At 35.1% G+C, this 15,775-nt stretch overlaps 1 protein-coding gene across 3 annotated transcripts in view; it reads left to right on the top strand.

Annotated features, from left to right (window-relative positions):
- Window positions 1–15,775, top strand: part of ERCC6 (ERCC excision repair 6, chromatin remodeling factor) — a 48,717-nt gene that overhangs the window by 27,667 nt on the left and 5,275 nt on the right. For all 3 annotated transcript variants that reach the window (XM_084525795.1, XM_084525796.1, XM_084525797.1), the window contains exons 9-16: window positions 6,249–6,419; window positions 6,884–7,060; window positions 8,377–8,493; window positions 9,289–9,384; window positions 11,192–11,410; window positions 12,159–12,269; window positions 12,765–12,884; window positions 13,957–14,051. In XM_084525795.1, coding sequence (XP_084381921.1) covers window positions 6,249–6,419; window positions 6,884–7,060; window positions 8,377–8,493; window positions 9,289–9,384; window positions 11,192–11,410; window positions 12,159–12,269; window positions 12,765–12,884; window positions 13,957–14,051 — 1,106 coding nt within the window. The remainder of the gene's footprint in view (window positions 1–6,248; window positions 6,420–6,883; window positions 7,061–8,376; window positions 8,494–9,288; window positions 9,385–11,191; window positions 11,411–12,158; window positions 12,270–12,764; window positions 12,885–13,956; window positions 14,052–15,775) is intronic.

The following is a 15,775-nucleotide window of genomic DNA, read 5'->3' as shown; positions in this document are numbered from 1 at the left end:
ATACCTAATCTACTTTTACAGTGGTGCTCATGTACTAGTAATGCCCATACATGATTTGGTGTGAGAAGGTTTTAAGCTTTTCTGCTGAAGGTAGACATATCTGAGAGTTGATAACTGAGAGAGCTTCTCTGAAAGAACAGAAAAGCTTCAGAAGACTACTTGAATTTAATGAGAACTTTACTGCTTTATCTCAATTTCCATAAGGCTGTGCTTGCCTATGGGTTATTTAGAAGTATGTAGTTTCTGCTAGCCGCCGTTACAGTACAGTGAAAAATTAAGCCCATTTATTCTGTAAATAAATAAAATAATTGGATGTAACCTGTAGTTTAGATACTTACACCAGAAAGATGCTATGTATCCTCAATTCTCTGAATTCATTGTGGAGAGCCCTCTATACTATTGATTAGTTTGCAAAGCTTCTCTATAAATTTCCATGAAGTTTCTCTTCACTAGGTCTCACTGTCACTCAAAGGCATGATCCATCTATTCCTAATGTCCACGTTACAATTACAAAGCAGTTTGCAGTATTATTAGCTGCTTTTGCTGCAGCTGATCAATATAGGAACCTATTAGCATACATATATGCTTCAAGTACTGGTGAATTCTTTCCTTGCATGTTCGTGATATTGATAAATATTGAATAATTTTTGTTTGTACAGGCAAACTAATTTCTCTTCAGTTGACCAATATGTCAGTTCATATCACCTGGTCTCCTTTCATGATAATGTTACTTTGTTGGTTTTATTTTCCTCAAGCAGTGCCTTTTCTGGCTTTTAATTTTATTGGCCAATGTCTTTATATACATGTTCTTATTCAATTTCTGGAGTTGAAACTTCGGACAAGTCAGGATTTTCAACCCTTGTTACCTTGCTTGTAGAAAAACAAGGAAAGTTTTTTATTTTTTTCTCTTGGCCTCATATTTCAGGTACTTAACAGGATTTGCAGGATTCAGCAAAACTTTTTTTTTTTTTTTAATTTCTCTTTAAATGTTTATTGAATTTCTTGTAATAGCATTAATATGATATGGTGCTTAATTGCACTTGATTAAACATATTGTGAGGTAATCGATGCAGTTACAGCACATGGCAAAAAAGGAATAGCACACTCTAATGTGCTAATAGCTTCCTGATGTTCAATTAACTTGGTATGTCTTCAAGCCCTAAAAGTCCGTTGACCTCAATAACATGCTTGCACTTCTTCCTAAATAAAATAGTGTGCATGAATTTTGGGGGTATCTGTCAGTTAATGAACTTGACAAATTGAATCTATTTTTTCCATCTGTGGGAATAGTCAGGTTTTCATAACTTTACCTCCCCATTGCCACCCACAAATAACTACTCATTAACTTAAAGAGTTTGGATACCATATGGTCACTTTAGTTAGGTTCCATTCTCTTATCCTGCTCTAATTCTTCATCTTTTGACAACTGCAACAGGATGCTTTAAAGAAGAGTCACTGCTAATGTGGTCATCACCTCTTTGCACATTTATTCACAGTTACTTTTTAATCAAAAGAGAGCAAGCTTATGAATAAAGTAAATTAAAAAAAAAAAATAGGATCATTAAATCATCTGTGTTGGAAAGGACCTTCAAGATCATCAAATCCAACCATCAGCCTGATCTACTGAGTCCCATCACTAAATCATGTCCCTTAGTGTCCTCCAGGGATAATTCCCTGGGCAGCTTGTTCTGATGCTTGACCACCCTCTCCATGAAGAAATTCTTCCTAATATTCAGTCTAAACCTCCCTGGTGCAACTTGAGACCATTTCGTCATATCCTGTCACTTGTCACCTGAGAACAGACTCACACGCTCCGAGCTGCAAATACTTACCCATCCTAGTAGTCTTCAGAGATAGCTTGAGGCCATCTTGAAGAAGTGTAACACTTTATTTTATTTATTTTTTTTCCTGCTTGTGGGCACAGATCGTTTGGTTCTTCTGTGATGATTAATGTGTGTAAGTTTAAAGTGGAGAGAAGAATCAAACTGAAGTAGTAGTCCTCCATCATGAAGTCAGCTTTCAGTTTGAGTATGGTACAGCAATTGTGGCAGAGTCCTTTGGTGCTATTTTATACTATTAACCTCTCGCAGTTAATACACTCAAACCTGATGTAGCTTAAAAGTGGCTTGTAAATACCAAGTGCTCTGATGCCTCTAAGAATGTGAGAAAATAAAGAAGTAAATCCAACTTCTTGGATTTACATGAAGACAACATGAACTTCAGTTATATTGGTTTTATATAAAATGCGGGATGTGCTGCATTGCAAAGATCTAGGCTGAATTTTTAATTTCTTGAGAACAAGTGTCTTTGAGGTCAATTATTCTTTCTGGTGGTAATCAGATTCAGTCTGTAAAGCCTTAACTACTTATTTATTCTAGCCAAATGCTGAACAAAATGCAACCCTCAAAAGCACTTGTCACTTCATGATGCTTGCACCTCCTTGAAGCCATCTATTTGAAGATGACTTTGTACACTGTAGATTTTAAGCCTTCTGCCCTCACAGTAGAGTACATAATTTACATGCAAAGAAAATAAACTCAACAACAAGATTACAGTTCTTGGCATGACTGGATATAGAACCTTTATTTTATAGAACCTTTATTTTAGCTAAAGACTCTTTCTGTGTTACAGATCAAACTTGGATAAACTTTTTATTATGCCATAACAAATAACATTCTTCTTAAATATGTAGTAAGTGCTCTAGCTCTTTTCATTGCAACATTTACATTATTAAACATTGTAATGTGTTCTTTTGAAGCTTCTTGGTGGTGCCATTTAGATTGTTTTGGAGGGGGCAGGGAAATAGCGAAGAGGTTTTATAGGTTGAATTTATGGATCTCTGGACTTAATGGTTGGTTATGAGATAGTGAAAAGGCTGCTGAACAATGCATTTTTGATTCACAAACTATATATAGTTGTGTAAGTGACCAGGTAGGTATCATCTTGGTGAGTTCATACGTGCCTTAAAGGCATCTGAAAGATTAGAGAATTTCACGGCTATCACTAGTTAAGTTCTTTAAATCCAGTCTTGCATGCATGTTTCTATTTAAGAATATTATCATTGTAATGCATAACGAGTACACGTTCCCTTAACTATTTTTTTTTAAAGGACTACTTTAGCTGCTAAAAAGATAAATATTATTTCTCTATGCATTAACAATTGTGGGTTTGTATCTACAGCAAGGTAATCAACAGGAAGAAAAGGTTTGCTTAAAGGCCTATCCGTGGAAAACATCACTGAAATATTTTAGCTTTAAGAAATGGTACTTGCTGAAAATCTTTTAGCCTTTGTATGTTGCGTGTGTCCCAGTGAAGACTGCAACACAATCAATGTAATCACTACAATGTTAGGTGAAAATACTGTCTGTAAATTGCAAAGGCCTAAACTACTGTGCTGAACAAAACTGTACGATCAACCTTATTCCATTCATTTGCATGTACCTGTGTTCATTAGGAGTAGTAGGTCTTTTTTTTAAAGACCAGAGTTCGGAATTTCAAAGCTCAACAACAGCTGTTTTCCTTTGTCATTAGGATTTGTCTCTAATCTGAACTTATTTTTATTTTTTTTAGTTTAACAGTGTATGCCCTGAAATATTTCATTGAAGTGTATTCCCAAGAGAGAAAAATAATAATAAAATAAAATTTCTGAATCTAAACAAATGGTAATTGTGAATTAAAGACTACATGATAAAATAGTGCAAATTCTGAAGTGCCACAGTATTAAAACAGCATGTCCATTATCATATTTTAAAAGATCTACAGTTAAATAACTGCAACTAAAGCTAAAGCAACCTCTAACAAAGTCTCTAGTACAATAAAATGATAGTTAATAGATGTTGTAGTGTGAGTTGTTAAAATTGTGGTGTTGTATTTCTTCATTGTCAGCAGAAATCCTTGTTTATTAAAAATTTAGCTTGAAGGAAACTTTAATTAATTACAGGTTCAGTAAATCCTGACTAGGATTCTGCTGTGGTGTGTTTACAGTGAATGGCCTTCATGTGCCTGCGTTTCACTTCTGTTCTTTCTGCTACCTGACAGCGTGATTTATGGCTGTTGTTTTCTGCTAGTCCACTGCTTGCCCTCTAGGAGGGATTGGTCTCTTGAGCCTCCATAATAACAGCAGCACTTTCACAAAACATCTTTTAATGACAACAGTGTAGCATTCTGTAAGTCAGGCTAATTGCAGACATACCCTATTAATTGCAAAAACTAGGAGAGGTTACATATTTTACAAGCTTTTAATTTGAAATCGCCGGAGATGATTTGTCTTAAGTGTTTGGGTAGAGATGCCTACAATATTCTATGATAGGCCATTGCCAGGGCTCCAGGACACTGTCACAGACTGTGGGCAATGCATCAGTTCGAATTAAGGTTTGGATGTTCACACCTGCCTAGAACTCCTGCTATGTCTGTCATACATTTTGTTGTAAAGATTGCATATCCTCTTGAGAATCACAGCATTGACATTAGATGATGTGTCATGTTTTTACTGGGAGATGATAATCAGAAAGTAAAAGCTTTTGCACAGTTAAATGCAGAAAAACATTTTGAATCTTGGATTACGTCTCCTAAGCAAGAAGTCATGGTAAGAAATTTTACAAGATCATGGACTCTTAACACAATATGATTCCTTCAGAAATACTTTTTTTTTTTTTTTTTTTTTTTATTTAACACATTTCTAATAAGTATTCTTGATGTTTTTGAATATGCAAATATTTTAGGAATGTGATTCTTTTTCATTTTTCTCTTTCTTTAGCAAATTTTGCAGTGGTTCTACTTTTAAAAAAATAATTATCAGTACTTTTTTTTTGTTACACTCACTGTACTTGTTTAATACAGAATTGCCCCCCAGCTCATCATCATCTGCTTTTGCCCCTGCATGCTGATATGGTGTACATTAAAACTGTGATAAAACTCCCATTATTTTTGCCACATTTTGCTCAGGTCCTATGTCATGGACTAATACGTGCAGCTCCTGGAAAACTACTGAATAACTAGTCATTGTACTCTAGCAGTGAATTAATGTGTAAAATAGGGTATGAAGTTCATGCAACTGTAAATACAGAATGGGCTTGGGCTTCCACAGGTTTTAAGGTAGCTTTGACATCCTCTGACTAAAAGCAGGGATTAATTCTGGTTGCAGCTTGGCTATTTTGTGAGTAATCTAAAACAAAAATTTAGAATTGGTGGTTACCAGTTTATATATCTTTCACACATATGAGATTGATGCTTTTTTTTTTTTGGCAATGCAGTTGCAGCTAATGACAGTCCTATTTTCCTGCTTGCTATGTAAACACAATATAGCAGAAAGAAAGATTATCTTCATAGTTAGGATGCCCCTCTGGGAAAAAAGAAATTTGGTTTTGTTTTCCCTTCCCTATGTAAGCTTCAGTGACCTCATTTATGTCCTGATATGCAAAGATGCTTAAGCACCTAATTCCAGTTGATTTCTGTAACAGTTAAGCACCTTGATCCAAATAACCAAATAACCAAATACATCCAAATAAATAAATAAAAATTGGTCCATGCTCTTTCCCTTCCTGAATAGCAGATGATAATATCACTCTTCTATTAGATTTATATGTGGAGGACAAATGCAGGAAAGATGCAGTTCTCAAATACTGTAGATGCTGTGAAAGTATTCAAGGAAGGTGATCTAGACTGTTCCTGCCGTAGGTAATCTACAGCTAAAAAGGCTAGTTAAAGACAAGGGGAAAGGATATAGCTTACAAGAGAAGCATGCAATTTGGTGGTTGAATAAGAAATGGTTAATCCTATTAATGAAGAGTGTAGGACAGAATTTAGGATTAACCAAATCATTTTTTGTGATTGTTTTTGTTTTTCACTTTATTTATTTCTAACCTTCTATTATATCTTGTATGCAGTACACAAAGGTAGATTTGTGATGTGAGTATGGGAGAACTTGAAGTTACTTTGATCACATTTCATGTTTGAGTTTCAGATGCTGCCTTTGGGAAAAAAAAAAAAATACTGATTCCTTCTTACCAGGCTTCAGGTCAAATTCTGATCTTTTACACTACAATATTCAGGTGCTTCATTCTTTTATAGATAAGTGGAGAGTCCTGTGATCAGTCTATTTTAGTGAAATTCAATGATTTTCTTTATAAAATAATTTATCTGCTCTTTCAAAACTTTTTAAACGTATCTTGGACAGTAAACCTGTACTTCTGCAAGTCTGAATTTTCAGTCTTGCTCTGTTACTGACAGCATGCACTTTTTGCTTTTAGGTGAAACTAATTCGCGAAATTGCTTCATGCCATGGAATTTTAATTACCTCTTATTCATACATTCGACTGATGCAGGATAACATCCACAGCTATGACTGGCATTATGTGATTTTGGATGAGGGTCACAAAATCCGAAATCCAAATGCTGCAGTAACACTTGCGTGCAAGCAGGTACTTTATCAAAAACAGGTGAAAGATTTTCAGTGTGGCGGGGAGGAGGACCCAGATCTAATAGCCTTATTAAGTTATCATAAAAGCACACATTTGACCATTAAGAAGGAATAAAGCATAAATCACAATGTTCTATATTTGACTATTTAATTTACTTAATATTTTAAATGAGTTTACATCAGTAGATTTATAAAGAAAAGCATCAGAAATGTTAAGTGGAGTAGGAATTTACCATTAGGAACAAATGTTGAATTAATGCTAATCTTTATTTTCTACTAACAGTTTTTGGGCAATATATTACATAAAGTTGTTTATTTTAGTAGCATGGGGCCATATATTATAAAATGATAATTCATTGGTGGTAGAATTGAAAATCCTCAGAAGCAGGAATCACGTTATACCATAAGCCATGAAAATGACTTACTTCTGTTTTTGTTTTAATTTTGCTTTGTTTTAATTACTAGTTCCGCACACCCCATCGCATCATCTTGTCTGGCTCTCCTATGCAAAATAACCTAAAGGAGCTGTGGTCCCTCTTTGACTTTATATTCCCAGGGAAACTGGGAACACTACCTGTGTTCATGGAGCAATTTTCTGTTCCAATAACCATGGGAGGATACTCCAATGCCTCTCCTGTGCAGGTAAGTGCATCAAATATATCAGTTCAGTAGAAAAAATGTTATTTTGTTAAGAAACTGACTTTTAAATGTACCTCATGATTTACATTCTAGACGCTTTTTCAGTAGTCACATGTATATGTTTTACTTATGTGTAAGTGAAAAAAATATTCAACTAAATGAGACAATTTCTTCTATAGAGAGGCGTAGCATATACACAATTGTTTCTTGTCAAGAAAGTTGAAAAGACATAAGTATTCTCTGATAAAAAGTAAAGTTATGCAAGTTGGAGGAGTAATCTCATATTTTGATACATTTAAATAGAACTTTCCTCTTTGATTTCAAGCTTCAGCAAATTGTTTCAGATGCTATTGAGGAATGCTTAAAACAGAAAGCTATTTTCACTTTTTAAGACAAAAATAGGTATCAGAAGTCTGAAAGTATATAGACTAATTTGAAAACTAAATTTATTTGCAATATCTTCTGAATAAATATGCCTATTAATATTTGCATTTACAGTTCTCTACAACTTTGTAAACACATTTCAAGCTGCCTAACAGATAAATGATATAGTAATCTGTAGACTAAAGTTGCATATAAATGCTAACAAATTTGCTTTCTATTAAATATTATTTTTAATGTTTTGCATGTAAACGTTTCTAAAGTTTTTTCTTGGAGCTTAAATGCCTCCCTTGTCCGAAGCTTTGTAATTTAAAATTGGACAGCTAATTTGGTTTTTTTACATATCAATAATTTATTGTATTCTTTGTTTTGCTTTAAGAGAAATGAAGGTATTTTTAGCCATTACGTACAGTTAATACCCATCTCACACATCCATTACCCATTATAGAACCATATGCTCCATTTGAGACCAGAGTGACCTTTAGTTTCTGTGATCATGGGGATTTTCTTTTACCGATTTTTTTTTTTTAATAGTCTCAAGCGGACACTAATCTTCACTTATTGTCTAGTAACCACCATTGCTTCAGGCCTTTTTTTGATCTTTGATTTGTATTAGAGGTTATTCATGTGGGTTTTTGGTTCTGTGCAAATTTATACTCAGATTGGTTTTTAAAAGAAATCTTATTTCTGGTCTCAAATTCCACTAACTCACTAAAGATAAATGAGTGGTATCTGAGGAAGAGTTATTCTGTGTTATTGTTGCTATCATGAATTTATTGTAATTCATGTTGTATTGAGTAAATAACTGTAGGTCCACATAAATCATAAAGCATCTCATTTTATGAGGACTTTCCTATTACTAATTATTGAATTTTGCTTTTTGCTAAAATTGATATCAAGAATCAAAGTACAGTTTTTGTTTTTTCTTCCTTTTTCAGGTAAAAACTGCATACAAATGTGCATGTGTGTTACGGGACACCATAAACCCCTACTTGCTGAGAAGAATGAAGGCTGATGTTAAAATGAGCCTTTCGCTTCCAGATAAAAATGAACAGGTTTGCTTATCATTACTACTAGATCTGAGCCCTCTTCCTCCCCCAAATCCAGTCTCTCACGAACATTTGTCAATAATTTGTCCTAATAACAGTTGAAATGCTATTTTAACTGTAGATAATCAAATTTTGAATTTCCGTGTACTTTTTAAATCTGGGCTACTGTTAAGAATGCAATCATAAGCAGATCAAACAAATTATATTTTTGTTCTTGTCAGTCACAGGGCATTATGTAAGTTTGACGTAAAGCATAATATTGGGTGCCTTTCAGGATGTAAATACATAATTTTTTTTCCATTTTAATTCATCAAACCACCTGAAAAATCATTATATGCTCACACTCAAATGCTAATGATAGTACAGGTTATGTTTAGTAACCTGTTGTTTTCACAGGAGGTTCTGAGAATTTGCAATTTGTAAGGGACAAATTTGTAAGGCACCGTGAGAAGTGTTTCCTATAAAAGTAGCTTTGAGGGAATGTCAACACTGCACAGTTACCTCATTAAAACTGAAAAATGGCAGCTCCTCCAAAACTAAAATTTGAGAGGAAAAAACAACTGGGAAATGGCACAGAAAATATGATGAAACCCATCTCAGTGTTTATGTTCATTCTCTAAAAATTCTAACAAATGTTTATTTCTAGTGGTCTCTACAATATCTTTTAATTCAGTATTTCAGTGTGTTAGATGTGTCTGTAAGGTTTATTTGTAGCATGTTCCACGTTGTAAAACTTTAAAATTTGTTCAGTCTGAAGTTTACAAGTTGGGCTTGAGCTGTTTGTTTGTTTGTTTTTGGTAGGTCCTCTTTTGTCGTTTGACAGATGAGCAGCGTCAAGTCTATCAAAATTTCATTGACTCTAAAGAAGTCTACCAGATTCTCAGTGGAGACATGCAGGTTGGTATTAATTAAGGTTGATGACAGGTAGAGGTTGATGGATTAAGTCATGGATTGACCTCCACATTCTTTTAGCTGGATTCTGAACAGAAAGGAAAACATATTCATCTCAGTTCTGCTTTTGTGGATATTTGCTTTTTTTCCTAGAACTGTTTCATGGAATACATAGAGTAAGTGGTTCCTATGCAATGACGTGACCAGATAAAAGTAGGAATGGAATGGGCTTCAGGATATGTTTGTGGTCCTGGGAACAAATTAATGGCTTATTAGATGACCTGCAGTAGATAACTGTATGCATGCTTTCATCCAATTGCAAATGCAAAGCAAAGGAAGAGTAATTTGCCCTGAAAGTACACATCAGGTATGGGAACTTCTTGATGCAACAGTTGATGATTTCAGTCTTAGTATATACTAGAGCAAATAACAAGCATCCTTGTTATTGTCTTTGTAGTCACTTCAACATTGTTTGACTCAATCCTCACAACGTAGGTGTTGAAATTGCCGTGGCAAGGATGACAGCAGTAATAGAAATATAGTTTCAAATGCCTGCTGTTGCCTGTGTAAAAGGTCTGCTATTCCTTGTTATTCTTACATTTCATACATTTGGCCCATTTGACATTTGTACACGTGCAGTGGACGCTTTTCACTCCCATTTTAGCTGTAGGGCACAGATTTATTTTTTTGTAATAAGGATATTATTTTTGTTGTTGTTGTTGTTATAATGCATTATTTACTACATTTCCTTATCTTGTGAACTGTGAAGTCTTTTCTCCCCTCACCCTCAGTGACTTTTGCTAGTTGCATGGTCATTACAGCCATGTATATTGCAGTGCTAAACAAAGCAGATATTGACCTGACCCTTGTTTTGACTTTTTTTCCAGATCTTGCAATGGTACAGGGGACAAGTTTCGTTGAGTGGATAGCAATTTTAGTTATCACAATGAAAATTATTTTAAGGAGCTTGAGCTCCTTATATATAATAATGCCTTTAAGAGGCAGCTTGTACAAGACTATCTGCAGAAATTTGCTAAGGTGTTACAAAATAGGCTCTCATATTTGCTAGAGATTTGAAAATTTTTTACAGTGAATGTCAGTGTTATTGTTGGATGTTTTGTGATGACACCTGTGAATCCCAGCTGAAAAAACAAAACCCCATTGTTGTCCAGATAGACCGTAGATTGTGTGCTGGCGTATCCAATTTTTAGTGATGGAAGATTGATTCTTTCAAACCTTTTTTTTTTATGAATGCCCATTATATCAGATGAGTTAATAACATTTGTAATATTTTTGAATAAATAACTGAATAGAACTCTTCTAATATGGCATCAAAAGTGATGGTTTCCAGCATCATGTGTTTGTTTAAATGTGTTCACATATCTGTTCTTTGTTACCATGCATTCTGGTGGGCATGCTTCCTAGTAAGAACTTTAATACGTTACTTTAATAGAACAAACTTGATAGATTTTTTTTTTTTTTTTTTTTTTTTGAATAGGAGTAGTCTGACCATGAGCTATAGCTAGGGACTGCTTCTGCTAATGTGGAAATTGTTGCAGAATACACTTAACCTTGTCATCAGAATAGGTTCGCTGTTATGTATTTTCATTGACCTTCTCTTGTACTGCTTTTTCCCAAGAAGTTCTGTGATACAAGTGTTGGCATCCATTGGTCTCTCTAAAGAGCAAACCACTATTAAAAACACTCTTCTTGATGATGATTAGATGAATACATTATTTTTTTTCTTGTTCTTAGCCACAACTCACATAGCGACAAGTATTTGTCAAGGATTTTTTTTTCCTGTATTCTTTAGGTTTTCCCAGGACTAGTAGCTTTGAGGAAGATTTGCAACCACCCTGACCTCTTCTCTGGTGGTCCCAGGATTTTGAAGGGCGTACCAGATGCTGAAGTGGAGGAAGCAGATCAGTTTGGATTTTGGAAACGCTCTGGAAAAATGATAGTGGTAGAGTCTTTGCTGAAAATATGGCACAAGCAAGGTCATAGAGTGTTGTTTTTCACTCAGTCAAGACAAGTAAGAGGACCTAATTGTTTTTACTTTAGTTGTTAGTAAAACTGAAAAAGTGTGTGTTTCTTCCAATACGGCTTGTAATTAAAAACAGACTTGTTCTTTTATGGTGTCCTTCTAATAAAATTAATATTATGTTATTGGGGAAAAAAAAATGTAATGTCTTTGGAATAACTGGAGACCAGTTCCAAAGCTCATAAGCTTTACTGGAATGACAATGTTGTGGCAAGTGTTGCCCAAATTGAATATATTGGGCCAAAGCTTCAGTCAGTTGTACCCATACATGTAGAATACCAGACTGAAGCAGCGGTGATGTATTTATTGTCCCTTCTGCACAATTTCAGGATAGAACTGGTAGTCTGTTACATCTAATCCTGGGAATTGCATGTTTTGGGCCAGCATAACCTTCATTCATTTTCCCTGTATTTTCATGATTTTGTCTTGGTTCTGTGGATTCCCTGGAATGCTGCACCACTTACCTGGTTAAATTATCTTGAGACCACAGCTCATGGTTTCCCACACCAAATACAAACATTCCAGTCTTGTATTCAGCAATGAAATAACTATTCTTTTGTTTACCCCAATTGCATATGTTGATGAATTTTCTGCTCACTTTATATTCACAAGTTGTTGGTTATTTTTCTTGTTTATTTGATTGGCACTGTGATCAGTACCGGAAATTCTCATGACTTAATCAGAGTTGCAGTCTTCACACCTGGATTTCATTAACTTTTTTTTTTTCCTATCACAACAGATGTTGCAGATCCTTGAAGCTTTTGTGAGAGACAGAAGCTATTCCTACCTCAGGATGGATGGCACCACAACAATAGCTTCCAGACAGCCCCTTATAACAAGATATAATGAGGTGAGATGTTGCATCCTATACGCTAATTAGTGTGCATAATATCTAGGCTTACCTTGAATTCTTGGCACTCCTTTTTGGTCTGTTTTTAGACTCATAATATTTTGAGTTGCAAGGGACCCACTAGGATCAAAAAACATTACTGCTTCAAGTTTGAGACACAAAACTGGGGAGTTCAGTCAAATTAAACCACTTTCTTAGTGTAAGGGGAAAAGCATCATCTTTTTTTTCATACAAGTTGTGTTTTCTGCTAAGAAAAAAGGAGGAAGAAAAAGGGTTGAAGGAAGGAAAAAGAATTTTTGTTGGGCAACAGTAAATTAAATCTAGATCAAACTACTTTTACTTGTCAAAAGAGATATTAAATAAATGAGGAAACTTACTCTTCTTCTTGTCTCCCTTTGGATTTTTGCAAATAATAATAATAAAAGAATCCAGGAAATAATGAAAATGATCTTGTGCTTTGGTAATTCTTTTAGTAATTTCTATCTTGCATTATAGGACAAATCCATATTTATTTTTCTTCTGACAACCCGTGTTGGTGGTATTGGAGTCAACCTAACTGGTGCTGACCGGGTTATTATTTATGATCCTGACTGGAATCCCAGTACAGACACACAGGTGAGTTTGGTCCATTGCATTCCATTTACCAGCTGAGTTGAAATAAAAGTGAAGATGATATGACATCTATAGTGTTAAAGCAGTATGTTGCTGCTCCCTAAGTTGCTGCTGCCAGCAATGGTCAATTAGGGGACAGCTCTACCTTATGATTGCTCTTGTGGCAAAGCCAATTTAAGCAGTTCCCACCACATCCCCTTTGTGCTGCTAGATCTTACCACTCTTCAGTACTGTCGATTCATATAATCAGAATTTAGCAAAACAAACAGTTGAAATGGACTGGAGGTTTTTGTATTTTTTTTTCCAAATAAATAAACAGACTAGATGTTTCTCAAGGAAGAGTATAACTGCTGTTGAACAGGCATGACTGTTTCTGGTGGCGATGTAGGGTAAGAAAAGGAGAACAAATAATATTGCTTAAATTGGGTTTGTCAATAAATAATGATATGTAGCTGTGTCCTTAGGAGAAGCTGCTTTTAAGCCAACACCTTAACGGAATTGTTATTTATTTGATGATGCTATGAGACTCTGCATTATCAGATCCCTTAACAGTATGCAGAGCTTACATGTTTGAGAGTTAAAAAAAGATTTCTGGTAGAAATCCTGCATAACTCTGAGATCTGCAAGTGTGCAGTCTGACCTGGAGCGGTCTGTTTTAGTGGTTGGTTCAAGATGTTTGTTCAATAAAAGCTTTCAGTTGAGAAAAAGGAGCAAAATTCAAAGGAAATATATATAAGTAGATCTCTTTTGGAACAAGCCTGTATAACGTATCTATCTGGGATATATACTTAGAACTCAGACATGAGTTCTAATTTTAAGATACTAATTTATTCTTTGAGATTCCAAAATAGAACTCTTGGTACAATCGTATTCTTGTCTTTCTACATAGATAAGCTTTCTAAATTGTTTTCCTCTCCTTCTGAATTAGTTGTTTTAATGCTGTAGAAATACCATAACTATTAACTTTTTGAACTATTTGTTAAATGTCCAATCTAGGTTTGAAACAGTGGTATCCCGGGTGTCAAATACTTGTCTAGGAGGCTAATGTCTGGTAACCAAACCTTTTGGGTTTCAGGCTCGGGAACGTGCTTGGAGAATAGGTCAAAAGAAACAAGTGACCGTGTACAGGCTTCTCACTGCAGGTACTATTGAAGAGAAGATATACCACAGGTCAGTCAAAATGATTCCTTGAATACAGCCCTGTGCTCAAGAAAATGTTTGCAGCTAATCTGATGTTGTGTAACAGTTAAACACCTGTGTATGTGCTCACATGGAATGTAACCCCCAACTTTGGTCATGATAATCATGGAAAACTTTAAAATTTCATCTGATAAATAGGCTTTAAATATTACACACACACTGATACTGCCTCTCTGGCTCCGAGACCCCCTGTTCTAGCAGGTGTGTCCCACCCATTTAGAATTCACTGTAAATTAGAGTATGAGGCATAGACTAGAAAAATGAGCTGCTTATTCAGAACATGAGAATTGATGAGTCTGAGGTGTAATTTGAAATCAACAAGTTTTTTGTTATCCATACGATACGTAAGAATGTGTGCAGTATGTATGTGTGTTTGCTGTTCTTCAAGCCAATTTGATTTTATTCCCAAATTGTTCCAAAATGCAAGAATTAAACCCCCAGAACTGCCAATCGTGTTTGTTATTTATTCCAAAATATAGCTAAAGCCTTAAAGTGCTTGCATTTCTGAATCAATTAAATCTTTTTGTTTGCTCTCCCGTTCAGCTTTCTCGGTAGTTAGCTTCACTCATATGAATTCCAAATGAACAACATACATGGGAGTCCTCTGACTAGAACAGGAGTATCCTCTTTGAAAATGCAGATGAATGGAAAGCTCTAAATAATGAAGTACCAGCACTTATTGAGTTCATTTTTTTTCTCTGCTTTACCACATTGACACAAAGCATCCGCTGTTGGTTGGCTTGCATCCCTCTGGCATACATGTGTTTGAGCAACACTGACCACATCTAGGAAGTGGGTTCTAAGGGTCAGGACAGCCGTCAAAAATAAAATTAATTTCCAGACCAGTCAGTGGACTTCGTGCTTTAAGCAAGTTGTCTTTTCCCCTTGCCTTGTTTCCCTGCTCGCAAATATGTGATCTCCCTTGCAGGAACCTATGAAGCTCTATTAATTCTGGAAAACTAAAAAGATGGGTGCACTACAGTACCTGGTACCTATGTTTGAACATAGTTTTTGCCAGTTGGATTTTAAAATAGCTTCCCTGTTTAAGACCAGTAGAGCTAAAACAAACGTTTTCTGAGAAGTGATTCCCATCCCTTCTTGGGGATGCATTTTTTTTTGTTTTTGTTTTGTTTTTGTTTGTTTGTTTGTTTGTTTTTAGAGGAAAACAATGCTCATTGTAATCAAAAGTTACATGGTATAAACATGGCATAAAAGTAGATCTACCAATACTAGCAGACTTTTTGCAGCTTAATTCCCCTCAGAATTTGTTTTGTTCAGTCCTCTATAAATGGGCTGTATTTTCTCTTCCTCGCAACCCCAATTCTGCTTTCTCTTTTCACTGGTTGTCATCCAGTCCTCACCATCAGACTGTGAACTACACTGCTGCTCTTGATCCCTTCAACCAACTGAACTATGAAAATGTCATTTTAACAAGAAATTGTTTTTCACTGAAAGAGCTTTTGGATAGTTTTATTGTGATATATGCAAGCTTTTCAATTTTAATGGACAAAAAAAAATTCTAGCTGTGAAGTTATTTATTGCTTAGTTAATGGATGCCTCACAGGACATTTCAAGATGGTGGTTACCTGTTGTGTTATGGGATTGTTGTGAAACAGTAAATCCCCGTGTTTAACAATTTAGTTGGTTGTTTGAAAGTTACTAACTCAAGATTGTCTTTTGGAAACTAACATCAT

Source organism: Aythya ferina (genome assembly GCF_964211825.1).
Source record: "Aythya ferina genome assembly, chromosome: 7".
Lineage (NCBI taxonomy): Eukaryota > Metazoa > Chordata > Aves > Anseriformes > Anatidae > Aythya > Aythya ferina.
Note: the sequence above shows the minus strand (reverse complement) of the source record. Positions and strands in the feature narration are given on the sequence as shown.